Source organism: Tupaia chinensis, unplaced genomic scaffold (genome assembly GCF_000334495.1).
Source record: "Tupaia chinensis unplaced genomic scaffold, TupChi_1.0 Scaffold000322_1, whole genome shotgun sequence".
NCBI classification, from domain to species: Eukaryota; Metazoa; Chordata; class Mammalia; order Scandentia; family Tupaiidae; genus Tupaia; species Tupaia belangeri.
Window position 1 is genome coordinate 4,257,373 of NW_006159816.1, and position 20,575 is coordinate 4,277,947.

A 20,575-nucleotide genomic window follows, 5' to 3' on the forward strand; every position below is an offset into this window, starting at 1 on the left:
TTTGGAGAGGTTTTTGCTATAGAGCATGTGCACTCGCCAGACAGACAGAGAGAGACAGAAAGCAAGAAATCATCCCCCAGGGGGGATGGCCACGCTGCAATCCCTTCTCCTCCATTCTCCTCTCGGGATCTTGGGCACATCACATACTTTTTTAAAAGACCTTAAACTTTCCCATTTAAACAGCTAGATGTAACCCAGTGGGTTATCACATTGGTGAGAGAGTCCTTCTCCTTTACACTGGACTCAAGTATAAAATACAGGTCATGATAATGTAAAGAAAAATAAGAATATAAACTTGTAATTTCCAGTGAATAAATGTTAGTGACAAGATATGTTTTATCCCTTTCTTCAGTTTATAATAATTTTTATCTTTTTGTTTATTTGCCTGTTTTTGTTTTTGCTGTATGGCATGTGTGCTTGCTAGACTGACAGAGACAGAGAGAGAAAAATCACCCCCCTAGGTAAGATAACCATGCTACAGTCCTTTCTCTTCCATTCTCCTTTTGAGATATTGGGCACACAAAAACATGTGCCCTGTATATTTTCCAAGTTGCCAGACCTGGGACTCAAACTACACACTCAGCTATGTAGAATCCAATTGTTTTAACTACCATGCCACCTGGTCTGCCCATTTTTTATGTTAACTGTGGTAAAATATACATAAACAAAATGTACCATTTTAATCATTGTTAGTGCCCAGTGATGTTAAATATATTCACATGGTCACGCAGCCATCACCATTATCCATCCATCTGCAGAACTTTTTCATCACCTCAAACAGAAACTGTATTCACTAAATAGTAACTTGTATTTCAGGATTTTTTTTTAAAGAAGAATTTCTGATTTCTTCAAATGATGTAGTTATTACATTTATAGCTGCAGATTATGACTTTGCAGGAAAAGGAGCCTCTGCTAAAGCTTTATGTGAATGAATAAGGATATTCAATAGTCTCTTTATTTCTCAATCTCATAAAATTGACCTCATTTATTTTTACTGCTAAAATCAAATGTGTGCATATTAAAATATTAACTGTCACAGAATGAAAGTATTTATTGGTAATTTTGTAAATATACCAACTGAATATGGTCTTTTAAATATTTTCCCAAGCTCTAATAGGAAAAATAGTTTTCAAATTTTTAAGTTATAGCTCTTTCCATTCTGAATGTTTCAGATCTACCAGATAAAAAGCTTTATGTGGTCTCTGTGTTCGGTTTAATCTGTAGCTTAAAATTAAAGTATAACCATTTCATTTACCATAAAAAAGTAACTCTAATTTATGGGTATGTTCAATGCAAAAATATATATATATATATCGGTATTATAATTTCCATGTGGGCAAGTCTTCTAAGGCTTCATAGATGATTATCTGCAAGAAATGTCAAAGATAAGGCCAAGGTTTTGTTGTGCCAATATGCAGAATGTAAAATAAGCACTGGGACCAGCCACTAGCATAATGGTTATGTCACTGGACTCCCATGTAGTTGACCGCGGTTTGAGTTCCGGACCCAGTGGCTTAAACTCATGCCTGGACCATGTATGTGTGTCCCCAAGATCCCAAGAGGAGAATGGAGAAGAGATTGCGTGGCCATCCCCACAGAGGGTGATTTCTCACTTTCTGTCTCTCTGTCTCTCTCTGTCTTTCTGGCAAACGCACATGCCCTATAGCAAAAAACTCTCCAAAACAAATAAATAAATAAATAAATAAAATAAGCATTTGCAGAAAGCATACTTTTTTTTTTTTGGAGAGGTTTTTTTCGCTATAGGGCACGTGCGCTCGCCAGACAGACAGAGACATAGAGACAGAAAGCGAGAAATCAACCCCCAGGGGGGATGGTTACACCGCAATCCCTTCTCCTCCATTCTCCCCTCAGGATCTTGGGCACACACGCACACGCGCCCGGCGTGAGATTTAAGCCACCGGGTCCGAGACGCAAACCGCGGTCGACTACGTGGGAGTCCAGTGACATAGCCATTACGCTAACTGCTGGTTCCCTAGAAAGCATACATTTTTAAGAGAAGATATATTTTTCTGCATTACAAAGCCTGGCCTCAAATGATTTTTTTTTCTGTCATTGAGAAAATTTTTAATTTTTTTCTGACTTTTCTTATTATAGCTCAGATTTATCAACCATGACATTGTTCACTCTTGCTGTTAATTGCCTCAATATAATCTGAGCAAGTTTATGTTTCCTCTATAATGCACATTGCCAGTAATAAAGAGAAAGTTGCCTGTCAGTATGCTTATCCTTTCTAAATATAGAGAAGGGAGGTAAAGTGGCGTGTTAATGGAACTGGAATGCTTAGAATTTTGGTGCACTGGCGCAGGTGGGCTGGTTACCTGCTGTCATGCTCTATACCCTACTGCCAGTTTACAGCCATCGCCACTTACTCTGTACATTGGTTAGAACTGCATCATTGATAATAACTCTCACTGTAATTTTTGTTGTCAAAAGATCTCTGAAGTAAATAATCTTTATCTAAGAAGTAAAACTCTTCTGGAAACTGCTTGTGAAAAATAATTTTTAGCTAGGCAATTAAAGTTCTTTTCCTACTAAATCTCATGCTGGATCTACATAGTGTAAAAGAGGCAACACTTTGTTGACCTCTTCAAAATGAGCAGTTCTTTGGAACGTCAATAAATTCACACATGTTATCTATAAGAGAACATCAAGAGATTGGCAAACCTGGGACAAATATTAACATTCAGCAAACAGAAAGAAATGGAGAAAATGACTTCAAGTAAATAAGAACAAAAATATTAGAGTCCAGGCGTGATGGCATAGGTAATAAGGTACTGCTGCATGGTGCTGGAGCCATGTAAGTGCCCAGGATCCCAGGCCTGAACACACCAGGCTTATCAAAGCACACTGTGATTCTGACTGGCTAGAAGGATTGGGCAGGAGGATCATGGTGTGGTGAGACCCTGTCAAGGATACCTGTCTCTCTTCTCTCTCTCTTTCTCTCTCTCCTTTCTCTGTCAAGAAATGAATAAAAAGCCAACTCTATTATAAAGTTGTAAGCATTGCTCAAGAGAAGCCAGATGCCACTTGGTGACTTACTTTGAATTCCCGAGAGGGGTCAGCCTGAAACATGTCGGGAGCGTGTGTGAGTGCCCAAGATCCAATAGGCTAGAGGACTGCAGGAAGGGGATTGCAGCATGACAAAACTCTGCAGAGGGCGTTCATCTCTTTCTCTTTCTCTCACACATGTGTGTGTTTGGGCTCTATCATGAATGTTAAAAAAAGAAAATAAACTTAAAAAAATAGAAAACTTGAGTTGTTGTAAGCCTATGTATAATATATTAGACAATTACCTGCCTAAGGACCAATGGGATGTTCTAATACTATAATTCTAATTAAAAATTTAAAAATAATTAAAAATAGAGCCAACCTCATAGCCTAGTGGTTAAGGGAAGCCTGATACCACACAGCTGACCATGGTTGGAGTCCCATCCCCAGAGGTTTAGAAAATACACTGGGTGGATGTGTGTGCATGTCCCAAATTTTTACAAGTTGGAGAGACAGAAGAAAAGGAATTGTAAAATAATCATGTCCCCATTATGGAGTGCTTTCTCACACTCAGTCTGTCTCTTTTTTGGTGAGTGTATGCAGCCTCTGGGAATTTAAAAAAAAAAGTAAAAGCAATTTATAAGTACTTGAATTGGGAATATTAAAAATCACATTGTATACCTACTTAAAAGATTTCTTATCTATTGAGAGTCACTCAGAAAACATTGTGAAGATTATGAATAGTTTGAAGTGTTTTGGTAACTTTGATGTATTACATTGAATAATAGTTTTCTTGTTTTAAGAAAATCACCTTTTTATTTTTCTCTGCAGCTCAAAGAGTCATTCAAAGATATTAAAAAAAAATTCAACAATTTGAAATTTAATTATACTAAGAAAAATGAAAAAGCTCGGAACCTGAAGGCTCTTAAATATCAAATTCAACAAGTTGATATGTATGCAGAAAAAATGCAGGTAATGAGAAACATGCAGCAAGAGTGCGTGTGTGTACGTGTGTGTGTGTGTGTGTGTGTGTGTGTGCCTTTGCAACTATTGCAAAATCATTTTGCATTTCAATTCTAGATATGTAACTAGTGGGGTTTTTTAATAGCAGTGGGTTTGAAAGGAACTATTATTTTGTAATTTGGGTTCTTTGTGTAAAATTTGTAACAAATTGATTTATATCTTGAGCTCCCAAATGATTTTTACCAAACTTACTCAACCTTCCTAGTTCTATTTCCCCTTCCCTGACACACACACAAACATACATGATGCACACGCACACAGTTTACACCCCTCTTCCTCTACTTACTAGCCTCTCATGCCTACCTGTATTATCACATTATGCAATTGTCTTTGCCAGGGAGAGTGAGTTTATTAAGGAAAATGCTTTATTTTATGATCTTTTTCATTGAAAAAAAGGGTCATATTATTCTGAGAGTCAGGAATAGACTCTTCTAGATAGTAAACTATATATATTTTTTTTCTGAAAGCTAAACCAATAAACTAACTGTATGAAAACCCATTCTTTCTAAAACATATTCGTAAAAATTATGATTTTTAACATATAGCAGAAGCTACAAAAGGTTTTTTTCATAACTAAATTGCTATCAGTTTGAAGAATCACTATCATTAAATAAAAATTGAATAGTAAAAACTATTTTTTGTACAGGCTTTGAAAAGGAAAATGGAAAAAATTGATAATAAAACTTCTGATACTTTCTTAAATTATCCAAGAAATAAGCTTAAAGTCCTTTTGGAAGCTGTAAAGGATTTGCAAAAACACGTGGATGACTTTGACAAAGTTGTGACGGATTACAAGAAGAATTTGAACCTGACTGAGCATCTCCAAGAAATGATAGAAGAGGTGCCTTTCTCTTGCTATAATGTTTTCACATTTTATTTTGCTACCGTGAAACAATGCTGCATTAGCTATTGTCACTAAATCTAGATTTTATGCTCCTCTTTATGATAATTTCCCTTGGATAATGTCCAAAAGTAGTATTGGTGGGCCCAAGGGGATGAGTGTTATTAGTTTTGTTTGTTTGTTTGTTTTTGTTGGTGTTATCTTCTTTTTGTTACAAGGTTTTTGATTGTACTGTACTATTGCTCTTTAGAAAAGTTTGACTACTTTATTCCTACCAGAAATGTATGAGAGTTTTCATTTCCCCCTAACATCATCAACTCAAGAAGTTAGGTTACCATGAAATTATATTCACTGCTAAATGCCTGTTTAAAATACTCAAAAAGGCTTATTTATTTCATAGGATTTGAAAACATTCAGGTAAAAATGTAATACCGTGAGTTTTTCAGTATTACATTATTGGTGTTGTTTTTGTTATTGTCAAAAAGAAAAATAGTAGAGTACACATAAAATATACAAATGTGACAGGTTAAGTTATTACGTGTGCACTTCGTATGGAAGAAACACTACGCTAGAAATTCTTGAGTGTTCTTTGTCACCCACTATTCTGAGACACCAAGCATCTTTCTTTACCATTAATGCAGCTGACATGTTAGATTTAACAGCACATTAAGGAGATCAGGCATATCATTCTTCTACATCTGGTATATAGGTTTGCTGTAGCTCCCTGGCACTTATTTAAAACCCTTTCCTAAGAGTCATGTGTTTCTATTTCTCACCCAGCAGAGGCACTTCTGGCCTGGGTCAGACATTCCTTCCATAACAGTTCTTTATTTTTAGTGAGAAACTGCTTCAATTCTCCATTGTGCTTTAAAAATATAACTAACTTCTATTATAAAAAGATGAAATGCTATTCTTTGGATGAAATTTCCTACATCCATAAACTTAATCTCATTCATAAAAGAAAATGTATACATTAGAGTATTAATAGGGCAATATTTTACCCACACATTGTTAATGATATCAGTCCATTATGTTGAGTTTTAGTGTTTTGCTTTTTTATTTCCGTTTAGTTGATATTCAGATTGCTGTGAATGCCAAATGCTTCATATGCTGTTCATTTTTGTAAGTCTGTGGCAATCCTATTAGGAATGATATTATAGGCAAATGTAAGAAAGCAAGAGATTCAAACATATTTCCATACATTTAGTTTCTAAAATTTATTTACATATTATTTCCAAATGCATACTTTCTTATTTGTGCCTTTAATATCCAAGTGTAAAGTACATGATCATATTTCAATATTTTCTTAATTATGACTTAGAAAGTTCAAATCAATATGAACATCAAGTTTGATGACATTAAAATTTAATGCTTCACTAGTCAAAATTAAGAACTTTAGGATGGCATGTCTGTAATCTGTGCTTTATCCCATTTTAATTTAGTGTCACTTTTGGTATGAAGATGCGATTGCCACAGTTGTAAGAGTTGGAAAATATTCCACAGAGTGCAAGACAAAGGAAGCTGTGGCAATTCTTCACCAACAGTTCAATAAGTTTATCACACCCTCAGTGCCTCAGCAAGAAGAAAGGATTCAGGAGGTCACTGACCTTGCTCAGCGCTTATATGGTAAGGTCTCATTTAAGATAGCCGGTGATTTGCCATTGAACGGATCTATATTGAACCTAATTCCAACAGGAAGTGAGAATAGGACAAGCCCTTCAGGGTTCTCACTGCCTCTACTATTCAGGGAAAAGACTCAAGATAAGAGCCCACAACCAGCAAAGGTAAACAGAGGGGAGAGCTTCTGGCAGCAGGAGATAAACCTGCTGATTTTTAGCTACCTTATGTAAGCCCTCCTTCCTTATTCTCCTTTCCTTCTCATTCCCGTTATTCATTTCCAGGGTAACAGAAAAAGACTCAGTTTATATAGACACCCCCCCCAAAAAAAAAAATCTCATTTCCACTAGAGTTATTCCTTGAAAGGCATACAAAACTCTACAGGAATATCTATGAGATAAGTTATGGTTAGCAGATTTGAGAAAGAGCTGGAAGAGTGTCACTCATCTTTCTCTCCCTCATTGAGTAAATGGGAGAACTTCAAATTATCATCTCACAAATTCTGTTTTCCTCTCCTCCATGACTAGGAAAGATACCATTAAGTCCTTCTGCTTACAAGAGACCCCAATTTGAGAAGCCCCTGCATGATGACAGTCTTTGAAGGCTCTGAGAAATAAGTCCCATAAGTTCTCTGTGTCATTCTTATAAGGCCAAGAATAATTTCTAGTGACCAGACCAATGCAGCTTAGAAAAAAAGAAATGTTTCCTTTAGCTGCCCAGAGCTGCCACCAGATTCTCTATGACTGCACTTTTTCATATATATCTTTTGACCATAAGCTTCTTGAAGGTGAGGAGAACTTATTTATTTATTTTAGTTTTTGCTATAGGGTCATGTACCTGCTGGAAAGAGACAGCAAGAGGGAGAGAGAGAGAAATAACCCTCCAGGAGAATGACCACAACACAATCCCTTCTCCTACACTCTCCTCTCAGGATTTTGGGCAAGCATGCACACATGCTCTATGTGTTTTTCAAGCCACCAGATCTGAGACTCAGGCTGCAGCGACAACCATGTGAGGTCCAGTTGCCTGTATCTCCATGCTTCCTGCTGGCCCCAGAGATCATTTTGTACCACTCTATTCCAGTGCCTCTTCAATTCCAAGGCAAGAGAAAGACAAAGACCTCACAAAAGTTATATTCTTTTTCCATCATGTAAAACCCCACATCCTGCTTTGTTCATATTTCTAGCCCTTCTCTCCAACTGACATATAAGCATCAGGCTTTCCTTACCAGAGTGTAAGTTCTATGAGGGAAAGGATTTTTGCTTGTTCATTTACTGCTTCATGACTCATACTAACTGCTTGACAAATACGTGATGAGTAAATGAATCATTGACAGAATACTGAGAGTGAATACATGAGGGGCATGAGCCACCATCTGTTCAGTATGGTAACAATACACCTTAGAGTGTGTGCATCTTTGGAGAGAGTCAGAGTGTGAGTGAGAGGAAAAGTGAGAAATCACCCCCTTCTCCAAAGATGGATGCAGCAATCCCTTCTTTATTCTCCTCTTGGGATTTTGAGCATGCACACACACATGCTCAGCATGATTTTCAAACCTCCAGGTCTGGGACTCAAACCATGGTTGGCCATATCAGAGTCCAGTGCCTTACTCACTATAACACCTCTGGCCCAGGTAGCTATACACTTTTAAAATTTATATCCCTTGAGATATCTAGGAAGGTCATGTGAAGTCTTACAAATTACTCACATATTATCAAATTTAAACGCAAATAATGTTCTCTCAAAAAAACCTTGCACACCTATTATGTGCTAAGTGCTGTGGTTAGCATAAAGGCAAGTAAGGCCTAGTTCCTGTAAGCAGAAAACCATGGTCTCAAACTGGAGGTTATGATACACTAAGTGCAAGGAGAAAGCTGTAAAATGGGTATGTTTGCTACAGTTGTGATAACAAAATATCACAGACTGGGTGGCTTAAGCAACAGAAATTAATTTTCTCACATTTATGGAGGCTAGGAGTTCAAGATCAAGTTTTGGCAGAGTAGATTCTCCTGAGGCCCCTCTCTTGGCATGCAGATGACTACCCTCTTACTGCTTCTTCACATGATTGTCCTTCTCTGCATTGCAAACTCCTAGTGTCTCTTCTTTGGAAGGGCAACAGCCATGTTGGATTGGGGCTCCACTTCAATGCCTCCCTTTAACTTAATCACCTCTTTAAAGACCTTATTTCCAAATGCAGTTACATTCAGAGTATGGTGGAGTGAGATTTCAACATACAAATTGAGGAAGGGGGAGGGCATACAATTCAATCCACAGCAATGTGCAGCAAAGCCTGACCTAGGTGGTCAAACTACACAGACCTGGATTACTGCCTTGTTCTTCCACATATTGTCTGGGTCATCTGAACAGTTTCTTTTGAGCTTCAGGTTCCTCATTCGTGAAATAGGGATTATAGCAGATAATGTACATAAAAGTGCTTAGTCAGAGTCAAATACTAATAATAAGCAGTCACCATGTGGCAACTCTTGTTATTATTATTCCTATAGGGGAAAATCCAGTTGGGAAATATCAAGAACATTTTCACAGATGTTGGCATTTGAGGTGGACCTTGAAGAGTCAGTAGGATTTTGATGGCAGAAGTAGGAAGTGAGGGAATAGTATTTCTGGTGTGGAACAGAATACTTAGTAAATGTGGGAATTCTGAAGAAAGAATTGTGGATTCAGTTTGGCTAGAGATGAAATCCATGGGGAATTACAGAGACACACATTTGGGAGAGGCAAGTTGAAGCTACTATGGAGGGCCTTGAACAGTACCCCAAAGAATGTATTCATTATTGTGCATTGAAGAACCACTGACTATTCTAAACAGGAGAAATTGACTAGAACTGAGCTTTAAAATATTAATGTAACAACATTATGTGAGTTACATAAAAGTAACACAAATTCATTTTTCTAGAATACCTGGCTTTTCAAAAAAAGCTTTTATTCGTATATTTACCTGTTCGACATGTATTTATTAATAATGTACTATCTATGTGTACTTATTCCAGATAGACACTTAACATTTGGGCCTATTTTTTCCTTCTTCTTTTCTCCAGGTTTAGAGGAAGGGCAGAAATACACTGAGAAAATAGTGGCAAAACACAAAGAGGTTCTTGAATCCATTACTGAATTATGTGGGTCTCTCACAGAACTTGAAGACAAACTGGAGGTAATTTCTTTTTCCCAGGATATGTATTTTCAAGTGATATAAATAAAAATGTGTTGATCAAATGTCTTCTGGTGCAAAGATGTTCTAATAGAAATTCTCAAGGGACATAATGTGCACATTTGTTCACAGCTTTATAACATAATTATCTGGGTGTTTCTGATAATTAATTCTGTTTCTTTTCCATCACTGCAGAGAAAAATATTGCTGGAAATGAGAGCTAAACATAATTAAGTTGTCTCATTCACATTTCCATGGATCATATCTTAAAGGATGTGTGCCGTTAAAACCAAAAGAAAGACTGTATGGGGAACCAGCAGTTAGCGTAATGGCTATGTCGCTGGACTCCCACGTAGTCGACTGCGGTTCGTGTCCCGGACCCGGTGGCTTAAAACTCACGCCGGGCACTTGTGCGTGCATGTCCAAGATCCCGAGAGGAGAAGGGAGGAGAAGGGATTGTGGCGTGGCCATCCCCCCTGGGGGGCGATTTCTCGCTTTCTGTTTCTCTGTTTCTCGCTGTCTGGCGAAAGCATGCGCCCTATAGCGAAAACTTCTCAAAAAAAAAAAAAAAAAGAAAGAAAGAAAGAAAGACTGTATTAAGTAGCTTTATATTTTTGTTCATAAGTAATACATGCAAGATCTTTTTTCTTTCTACGTATCTGGTGTCACCAAATTATGGCACCAGAAGATATAATACTAATCCTCAGGTATTATATTCATTGAACATTTAATCTCACAGAAATATTAATCTACTAATTTTCACCTTTAATATAGTAGAAATTTGATGATAAAACTATAAAGAAAATGTTCATGTCTATGTCATGGTAAAAAACAGTTAAACAAGAAATTCATAATTTTTTGTCTATATCAATTTAAAAAATAGTTTGATTAATGCTGTTTTTACAACTGGCTTGAATAACTAGCTATTGATTTCTCAAAAAAGTTATGACACATTTTTGCATAGAAAAAATACATCATGACCTTTCCAACAACACAATATTTAATCTCCCTTAGTTCCAGTTTCTTAAACTATAAAATGGATCATAAGGTAGCCCTGTGGACTGAATGTGAAGATACCCAAGATTATTTTGTGATCATTGTTGTTGTTGAGGCATAGTGGTAATTTTGCAGTTACAAGCAGATTATATATATTTATAAAAATACTTTTTTCTGTATGAATTTCATGTCAAGTCTGAGTGCCTATTCCATTCAAATATTTTGCAATGCTTTCAATTCAGTGGGTGCCTAACCAAATTATCTTTTATCCTGAAGCAAAAATTAACATTTTAAACTTTTTATCACTTTAAATAGCACTACAATTAATCTTTGTGTATAGCATAAATTATCCAAAGCAGATTTGAGGAAATGGGTATAAAATTGTTAATACATATGTTAAATCGCTTTCTGTATTTTGCAATTATAATGCACCATTAATGTATGAATGAACCATACAACTTATATTACATTTTATAGAATTTGTTATTTCTTCCCCACCTCTACCTCACCCCTGAAGATCTATTGCCTCTCTTTTTTTTTCACTTAAAAAAAGTTTTTACACTTAATCACTGTACATCTTTAAAGCATACCAAATTAATTTTCTCTCCATGAATATATTGCATATTAGTCCAGTCAAATATATTACCAAATACATTATCATAAAGATATAATTTTCTATTTTTATGTCTGTTAAATGTTTTACTTTTTTCCCCCTTGATTTCATCCCTCCAACCCTCCACTACTGCCCTCTCCTCCTCCCACACTGTCTCTAGTATCCATAGATGCTCTCCATGCTTTTATGCTTTCCAACTTTTCAGTTTCTGTCATGGAGTAGATATTTGGTATATATTAAGTGGGGGCATACAATGCTTCTTTTTCATAGTCTGGTTAGCTTTGCTTAGTAGTAAATCTTCCATATTCATCCACTTTCTAGCAATTGTCAGGGTCTCATTGTTTTTCTTTGGCTGAGTACTATTTCATAGTGTATATGTGCCACATTTTTTCAATCTATTCATCTATTATTGGACATTTGGATTGTTTTAGCAATTTTAAATAATGCTGCTTCTCTTGTCTTCTGATAAACAAGCTAAAAATCACTGCTTCCTCTGACTTGAGGGTATCCATCATTTACTACTTTTCTTCTTTGTGTATTGTGGTTCTTCAAGTAAACACAGTAAAATCTACTCTCTTTATGCTATATTCCTTTTCAGCTTTCACCTTCATGGCTATACTTCCTGAAAGAGCTATTTTCACAGCCTTTCCCTGCTTTCTTATTTCCCATACTTTCCCCTTTTCTTATCTCAACCCCATTACTGGGATGCCCTGTTTTCTAGTCAGGAGTCCTCTAATATAATATATAATAAATAATATATCCAACTAATTAACCCTTTCTAAATGCAATTATGTAATGTCATTTTCACACTCAAAATACTTCACTACAATCTCCTCATACCCAGTAAAGTTCAGAGTCAAGGCTTTCCAATGTTCTGACATCAATTGACTTTCCAAATCACTGTGTTTCTACATACGTTGTAAGTTCCCAACCCAATCTCCACTGTCTTCCCTGTTCTAAATCTTTACTTCAAGTATATGACCTTCTGACTGTTTATTTAAATTCAGACATCTTTCAAAATAAAACCCCAGTATTGCATCCTCCACAGATCCTTCCTTAACTGTATCACTTGCTCTCTGTTCTCCAATAGTACTTGTGTTCTTTCCTGCCTATCTGTCCATGTGAACTGCTATGCCAAATACAACAGAGTCGATAACTTATAAACAACAGAAAATTATTTTTCAAGGCTTGTTTATTTAATTTTATTTATCGTCATTATTATTATTCTTTTAAATTTTCTGTAGGGCACTTGTGCTCCCCAGGGAGAGAGAGAAGGAGGAAAAGTGAGAAAGCAAGCCACCAGGTCTGAGACTTGAATAGTAGTTGATCATGTGAGAGTCCAGCACCTTAACTACCACACCATCTCCTGGCCCCCAGAAAATTATTTTTCACAGCTCTGAGGTTGAGAAGTCCAAGATCAAGGCACAGGCAGATATAATGTCTGATGAGGGTTCACTTCCTCATAGACAGCTGTCTTCTTACTCTAACTTCACATGGTGGAAAGGTAAGAGGTCTCTCTCTGGCCTCTTGTATAAAGGCACTAATCTCATTCACAACTCTCTTTTTTTTTCACTTAAAAAAAGTTTTTACACTTAATCACTGTACATCTTTAAAGCATACCAAATTAATTTTCTCTCCATGAATATATTGCATATTAGTCCAGTCAAATATATTACCAAATACATTATCATAAAGATATAATTTTCTATTTTTATGTCTGTTAAATGTTTTACTTTTTTCCCCCTTGATTTCATCCCTCCAACCCTCCACTACTGCCCTCTCCTCCTCCCACACTGTCTCTAGTATCCATAGATGCTCTCCATGCTTTTATGCTTTCCAACTTTTCAGTTTCTGTCATGGAGTAGATATTTGGTATATATTAAGTGGGGGCATACAATGCTTCTTTTTCATAGTCTGGTTAGCTTTGCTTAGTAGTAAATCTTCCATATTCATCCACTTTCTAGCAATTGTCAGGGTCTCATTGTTTTTCTTTGGCTGAGTACTATTTCATAGTGTATATGTGCCACATTTTTTCAATCTATTCATCTATTATTGGACATTTGGATTGTTTTAGCAATTTTAAATAATGCTGCTTCTCTTGTCTTCTGATAAACAAGCTAAAAATCACTGCTTCCTCTGACTTGAGGGTATCCATCATTTACTACTTTTCTTCTTTGTGTATTGTGGTTCTTCAAGTAAACACAGTAAAATCTACTCTCTTTATGCTATATTCCTTTTCAGCTTTCACCTTCATGGCTATACTTCCTGAAAGAGCTATTTTCACAGCCTTTCCCTGCTTTCTTATTTCCCATACTTTCCCCTTTTCTTATCTCAACCCCATTACTGGGATGCCCTGTTTTCTAGTCAGGAGTCCTCTAATATAATATATAATAAATAATATATCCAACTAATTAACCCTTTCTAAATGCAATTATGTAATGTCATTTTCACACTCAAAATACTTCACTACAATCTCCTCATACCCAGTAAAGTTCAGAGTCAAGGCTTTCCAATGTTCTGACATCAATTGACTTTCCAAATCACTGTGTTTCTACATACGTTGTAAGTTCCCAACCCAATCTCCACTGTCTTCCCTGTTCTAAATCTTTACTTCAAGTATATGACCTTCTGACTGTTTATTTAAATTCAGACATCTTTCAAAATAAAACCCCAGTATTGCATCCTCCACAGATCCTTCCTTAACTGTATCACTTGCTCTCTGTTCTCCAATAGTACTTGTGTTCTTTCCTGCCTATCTGTCCATGTGAACTGCTATGCCAAATACAACAGAGTCGATAACTTATAAACAACAGAAAATTATTTTTCAAGGCTTGTTTATTTAATTTTATTTATCGTCATTATTATTATTCTTTTAAATTTTCTGTAGGGCACTTGTGCTCCCCAGGGAGAGAGAGAAGGAGGAAAAGTGAGAAAGCAAGCCACCAGGTCTGAGACTTGAATAGTAGTTGATCATGTGAGAGTCCAGCACCTTAACTACCACACCATCTCCTGGCCCCCAGAAAATTATTTTTCACAGCTCTGAGGTTGAGAAGTCCAAGATCAAGGCACAGGCAGATATAATGTCTGATGAGGGTTCACTTCCTCATAGACAGCTGTCTTCTTACTCTAACTTCACATGGTGGAAAGGTAAGAGGTCTCTCTCTGGCCTCTTGTATAAAGGCACTAATCTCATTCACAAAGGCTCCATTAAAGTCCTAATTACCTCCCCAACACCCTACCTCCTGGTACTATCTCTTTGGGGGTGCAGATTTCAACATATGAATTTCTGAGGGGCAAAAACTTTCAGACCATAGCACTACCATAATTACTAAATATAATTACTCTTATCACAGTCACCATACTTTATTTACTTAAGAAAAAAAACTCTCCGACTCTCCTCAGACAGTGTCTTACACAACTTTTAACAGCATGCTTTACCTTTTAAAGCAGCTCTGTAGAAAGGATTTTGGCATTTGGAGTAAAGGCCCAAAGGATTAGTAGAGAGAAGAATCGTGAAGTAGCCTGAGAGGTTTATTTGGGTGGATATAGAAATGAGGAAAAACCTCTCTGGCAAGAAAAATAGGCATCAGCATTCTTCTCGTGAGCTACAGCAACAAAGAGCTTGTCAAAGAAGGCTTGCTAATACTTGACAGATGTTTGTATGAAAAGCATAACATACTTCTTGTTTACAAGACTTCTATTAAAAAGTGGGTCCAGCGATCCCTGTTGAGGTTGAAATACTGATAAAAATTATTTCTAATGTATATCAATTTGAGATTTATGAAGGACTTTTACTAATAAAAATTACTTCTAATGAATATTAATTTGAGATTTACAGAACAATTTTATATATATTATCTCCAGTGAGTTCCAAATAACACTGAGATGTTTTACCTCTTTGTTTTAGAGGTAAAAAAGGGACAAATACAAAGAAGATAAAAGTGCTTGATGTGGAGCCAAACAGTCAATAGTGGTGGATCTGGAATTTGAACTTGAACGCAATTCAAAATCTAGCATTCTTTCCACAACAGCTGCCATTTTGAAATTAGATATCAAGTGTGTACTGAAGCAGAATGACTCATACAGTAATACATACCAGTTCAATTTTAGAGTTGAGACTAAAAGCTGAGCCTCTGCCTGAGTGTGTCTCCTAGAATCTTCCAAGCCAGTATAACATGCATATTTTGGTGAACATGCCTATTTCTTTACAGTTCATTCTCTATTCCAAGTGGAATAGAGAATCTTCTGTTGCAGAATAATCAGTGTGCTAAACATACGTTCTGTCACTTAGAGTATCAGTGACTCCTTTCACCTTCACGGTTTTCTCTGCCATCACACTGGTTCCTCAGCAGTTTGCAAACATTTATCACTAAAACTAAGTTCCACAAAATGCAGCAATAAAAATTATCACCTACAAGAAGCATCCCATGTTCTCAGTGTTTTTTTTTTTTTCCTTTACTATACTCAATAATATTTCCTTCCTTTTCCCAAGAGTCTCTCAAACATTTTACTTCTAGATTTTCTGGATTTCCTACTCTCTTCTACACCAAAGATATTTAATCATTTCTACCTTGTCACTGCTCCCCAGACTCTCCTAATGGTTTAAACTGCCATGTATAATAATCCCTTTCTCTAGAGAACGCCCCTGCAGGAACATCCTACTGTAACAATTACTTTTTTCCTGCTGGGCATTTGAATAACTGATCTTTTTTTCCTGGCAATGAACTTTATCACAGGAGTGAGGCAGGAGGAAAACTGTGAGCCAGGAGGGGTAATTTTATAAATCACACCATGGGAGTACATTAGTCTCTGTGGAATACATTTGCTGAAAGGTTGCAAGTGGCCTATGTTTTCTTCCAAGTAGCTGGTGTATGGCACTGTTCCTCTAACTTTCCTGGCCCAGGCTTACTCACCATTGCTTTGTACAGCAGGGAGACATTGTGAAGATGAATCCAAATTTGGAGGACTTCCATGATGATTGCATTGACCTACTAAAGGAACCAACGAGAAATAAAGAGCCAATGCTCAATGAGGAAAAAAATAAGGTAAAAATCTTAGCTTCAGCTACTCATTACTTTTGGTTTGATGTTTTCCAGAGTCAATATGAATTGCAAGGTAAAAGTGACTTGAAGCCTTCAGACTTATCCAAATAGAATCTCTCAATGTTGGAGCCAGTAGGTGGCATGGTGGTTAAGCACTGGACTTCCATATGGCCAACCATGGTTTAAGTCCCAGGCCTATTAGCTTGCTTTCTCACTTACCCTCTTTCTGTGTCTCACTCTGGTGAGCACATATGCTCTATAGCAAACTTAAAAATAATTATAATACTGGTATCAGCAGAAGGCATAATGGTTATATCACTAGACATTCACGTGAACAACCATGGTTTGAATCCTGAGCCCAGTGGCTTCAAACTCATGCCAGGCATATGTGTGTACATGTCCAAACTTTTCAGAGGAGAATGGAGAAGAAGGGATTGTGGCATGGCCTTCCCCTTTAGGTGGGGGGCGATTTCTCACTTTCTCTCTATCTTTCTCTGTCTTTCTGATAAGTGCACATGCCCTATAACAAAAAAACTCCTTAAAAATTAATAGTAAGTAATAAAATAAATAATTTTTTAAAATAAAAAATCTCTCAATGTAAATGCAATGTGAATTCCTCACTCCTTACTTTCTACTTCTTGCTTCATCCTTATTTCCTCTCCCAGGCTATGTCTTCTGAGTTCCTCTTTCTTAAATACTGGAATCATGACAATTCATATTGGCCTTGAGACAGCCATTTAAATCCACTGCATTGCCTCAAACCAATTTTATTTTTTCTGTCTCTAGTTGCCTTTCTGATTTTCATTTTATATTTAAAATCCAACTTCAATTTTTACTTCTCCCTCTTTACCACAACGCTAAGCCATGATTTTTATTATTTTGCACTAGCCATTGAAGAGTCTTAGTACATGAAACTAGATCATATCTTATTCTCATAGACTCGACCTCTAAGATGGCATTCCCAGGTGTGTAAACCAAAACAAAGAATCCATCTAAAATACACACTTAGAGAAATTTTAAAATTACTTTAAAACCTATGCATTTATTGATCAATTAAAGCAGGTAACAAAAATCACAAATATCAAAAATGCAAAGGCATCATTACTTCAAAAGTAATTTAAACCACAACATGATGATCTTCTTGGCATAACTTGCTCAGTTTTTATTCATAGCTGCTAGACTATAAATATTTCTTGCCTTTTTGCTTTGCAAGTTGTCTGCTCCCAATATTTCTCTCCTGAGGAGCTAAAGGAATCAGCATAGTCAATGTTATTCTCAACTATCCCAAAATTAATAAATTATACTTCTTGTGACATGAAGGTTCAAAATAAACAAAACGAAAATCCTCCCCGTTTGCTAAAATTATTTTGTGGAAAGAGATTTATCTTTTTTAAAACTCAATACAGTTCGCTTGAAGTCATGATACTTTGTATATAGGAAGGCATATAGGTCCTTTTCCACAGGCTAAATCTATATCAAGGTTCAGTGCCATTATGCAATCGTGAGGCAGCAAGGACCATTAAGAAAGCTGTCTGAGTGTGAGTGTGGTAATGGGTAATGTTCTCTGCATTTTGTTTGTTTTTTTAGGTTTTTGTCCACAGGGCACATGCGCTTGCCACAGAGAGAAAGAGAGAAGGCAACTGAGAAATCACCCTCTAGGGGAGTTGACCATGCTGTAATCCCTTCTCCTCTATTCTCTCAGGGTTTTGGGCACACATATATGTGCACCCAGTGTGACTTTCAGGCTGCCAGGTCTGGAACTTGAACTGTGGTGGACCATGTAAGAATCCAGCCCCTTAACCACCACACCATCTACTGGCCCTGGTTTTGAGCCATTTAAACTCTGGCTCCTCTCTGGGCAAGCTAAAGCTGCCAAATCTTAGTTACCTTATTGAACCCTACGTAGTCTTATATCAAGTGGTCTTTTGTTAGTTCAATTGATCTAAACAAGGTTTCTCAACCATAGCATTATTGACATTCTAGCCAGAGAATTCTCTGTTTTAAGGGACTGTCCTGTACATCGTACGATGTTTAGCTGCATTCTTGGCTGTACCTACCAGAGGCCAATAGCAGCATTCCTGGACTTATCCCCATTGTGACCTAAATAAATAAATAAATAAATAAATAAATAATAATCTACAGATATGCCAAATGGCCCCCGAGGAGCAAAAGCACCCCAACTGAGAATGTAATAAAGAATAGTATTAAATGCACAATAGTTTTATATCTAAATTATTATAAGTTAGTAAATCTGATGTCATTTGATTTGTTTTATATAATTTTGTATATATTCCTATATTGTGAGACAGGCGTATTTACTAAGAACTCAGAAACCAGTGTTATTACTACCAAAGCAAACATAATAATTTATATTTTACAGAACTTTTTTTTGCTTTTTATTTATTTCTTTACTAGAGGAAGAAGATTTCTTTAAATAAAAAAGCAAGATTTACTTTCATTGAAAAATCCATTTTATTCTAATATAAGAAAACAGAATAAATCATCAGTCATTTGGGATATGAGTGAATGTCCACAATTATAGCTGTCAAGAATTCTCATTGGCATCATTTTATGTACATGTTTTGATGAAATTGGTACAGACAGGAAAATGAAAAGGTGGCAGTAATCTTTATTTTTAAGCAGCCCAGTTATATTCACCCTCTTATTGTCACTATTATTTATGTATAGGACAGATATAACAATTCCCCAAAACATCATATGGACTGATAACAACAAGTAAGAAGTAAAAAGCCTGCCTGGGGAATCATTGTATTTAATTCTGGTACCCTTAAATGGTATTCATCTTCCTCTGAAAACTATTTGAGTCAGAAGGAACAGTTCCCCCTAACTATTACAAAACTATTTTCATCACAGGAATTTTCTCCAGGAGATAGAAAAGTGCTTCTCATTTTTCTGACCCTAAATATAACAGATGAAATTAGGCAAGTCAAGTAAATGCAGTGCCTGTAGACCACTAACAGATTAGTGATGATGTTTTATCCCCAAGGCGTGCACCAAAGCTGAACCCACAGTAATACCTGAAAAATCCTAAGGTTAAACGGAGGCACGGAGTATTAAGAAACTTGCCTAAAGTCATGAACTATTTAGTGGCAGATGAGGACTTTTGATTCCAGCATTTAGTTATAGAATTGTAATGACAGAGGGATTTAAAAATCATCTGATCGAATCTCATTTTATAGCTGAGGAAACTGAGGCCAAAAAGATTAAGTGTCTTGCCTTCCAAAAATCACAAAAAGTACTATGGAATTGTAGGCAGACTGAGTCTCCTGAATTTCAACCATATGCCTTTTCTACAAGACTGAAAGGGTCCCCAGAACTGCTGTATGTAGATGGGCTGTTTTGTAATGATACTGCAGATATCCATGTTAAACCTGCCCCCACTTTCTAGTCACCTGTTTACACGGTGACCAATAAAGTAATCACGAGGAAGTTCTTTTATATGAAACAATTCCATGGAGTGATCCTAACAGACTAGGCTAAGATAGTTCCGGGGCTCTCCTGATCACTGGGCAGGCAGGAAAAGATGTTCTTGACACTTGCCTAGAAAAAAATTAGGAAAGAAACAAAGAGTTCTGCCTCACTACTGTTCTGTTCTTTTCTATTTTGCTTTGTCCACCCCAAGTGCCCAAATATCCCAAGTCACTCCTTGGCTGCCCAAAGGCCCCTCCATGCACCTTCTCCAGAAATGCCTTTCATGCACCCACCTCTATACTCAGTATCTTTTACTTTGTCTGCTTCTTACTTACCATCAAGTCTTATTTATCCTAAAGTGAGGCTGTGTGTTATGGAGATATTTTAGGAGTAAAATCTTAAGATGCTTCTTTCAATTTACCACATGTGTAGTTCCTCACTCTATGTACTATGAGGACTGGTTCTCCCCACTTAGTTGGGTGGACACAGAATACCATTGTATTACCTCTTCTCTACATTTCATCTTTCTCTGTGATGGTGATTGTAAATCCAAGTGATTTTATCCATCAGTGAAAATCAAAGTTCAGAAATCCTGGAAAAGATTAAGACTTGAGGCTATCTAATTAATTAAAAGCTGACTATTGATTATTAGATATGAAAGGGATATTTTTAGGCTAAAAGTATATAGAGAAGATTAAGAAATTTATAGACAAAGCTAGAGATATTTCATATACCTAGAAGATGTGAAAAGAAAAAGGACTCAATAAAAAAGACAACAAGCAGTCAAGGATAAGAGAAATTGAGAGCTATGTTATGTTCTGGAGAATTATATCAGT

At 36.4% G+C, this 20,575-nt stretch overlaps 1 protein-coding gene across 6 annotated transcripts in view; it reads left to right on the top strand.

Annotated features, from left to right (window-relative positions):
- CCDC141 (coiled-coil domain containing 141) overlaps window positions 1-20,575 on the top strand; it is a 239,919-nt gene that overhangs the window by 207,694 nt on the left and 11,650 nt on the right. For 5 of the 6 annotated variants that reach the window (XM_006151644.3, XM_027773111.1, XM_027773114.1 and 2 more), the window contains 5 exons: window positions 3,841-3,981; window positions 4,679-4,873; window positions 6,316-6,499; window positions 9,547-9,659; window positions 16,194-16,310. In XM_006151644.3, coding sequence (XP_006151706.1) covers window positions 3,841-3,981; window positions 4,679-4,873; window positions 6,316-6,499; window positions 9,547-9,659; window positions 16,194-16,310 — 750 coding nt within the window. The remainder of the gene's footprint in view (window positions 1-3,840; window positions 3,982-4,678; window positions 4,874-6,315; window positions 6,500-9,546; window positions 9,660-16,193; window positions 16,311-20,575) is intronic. The other variant, XM_027773112.1, reaches the window with a different exon arrangement.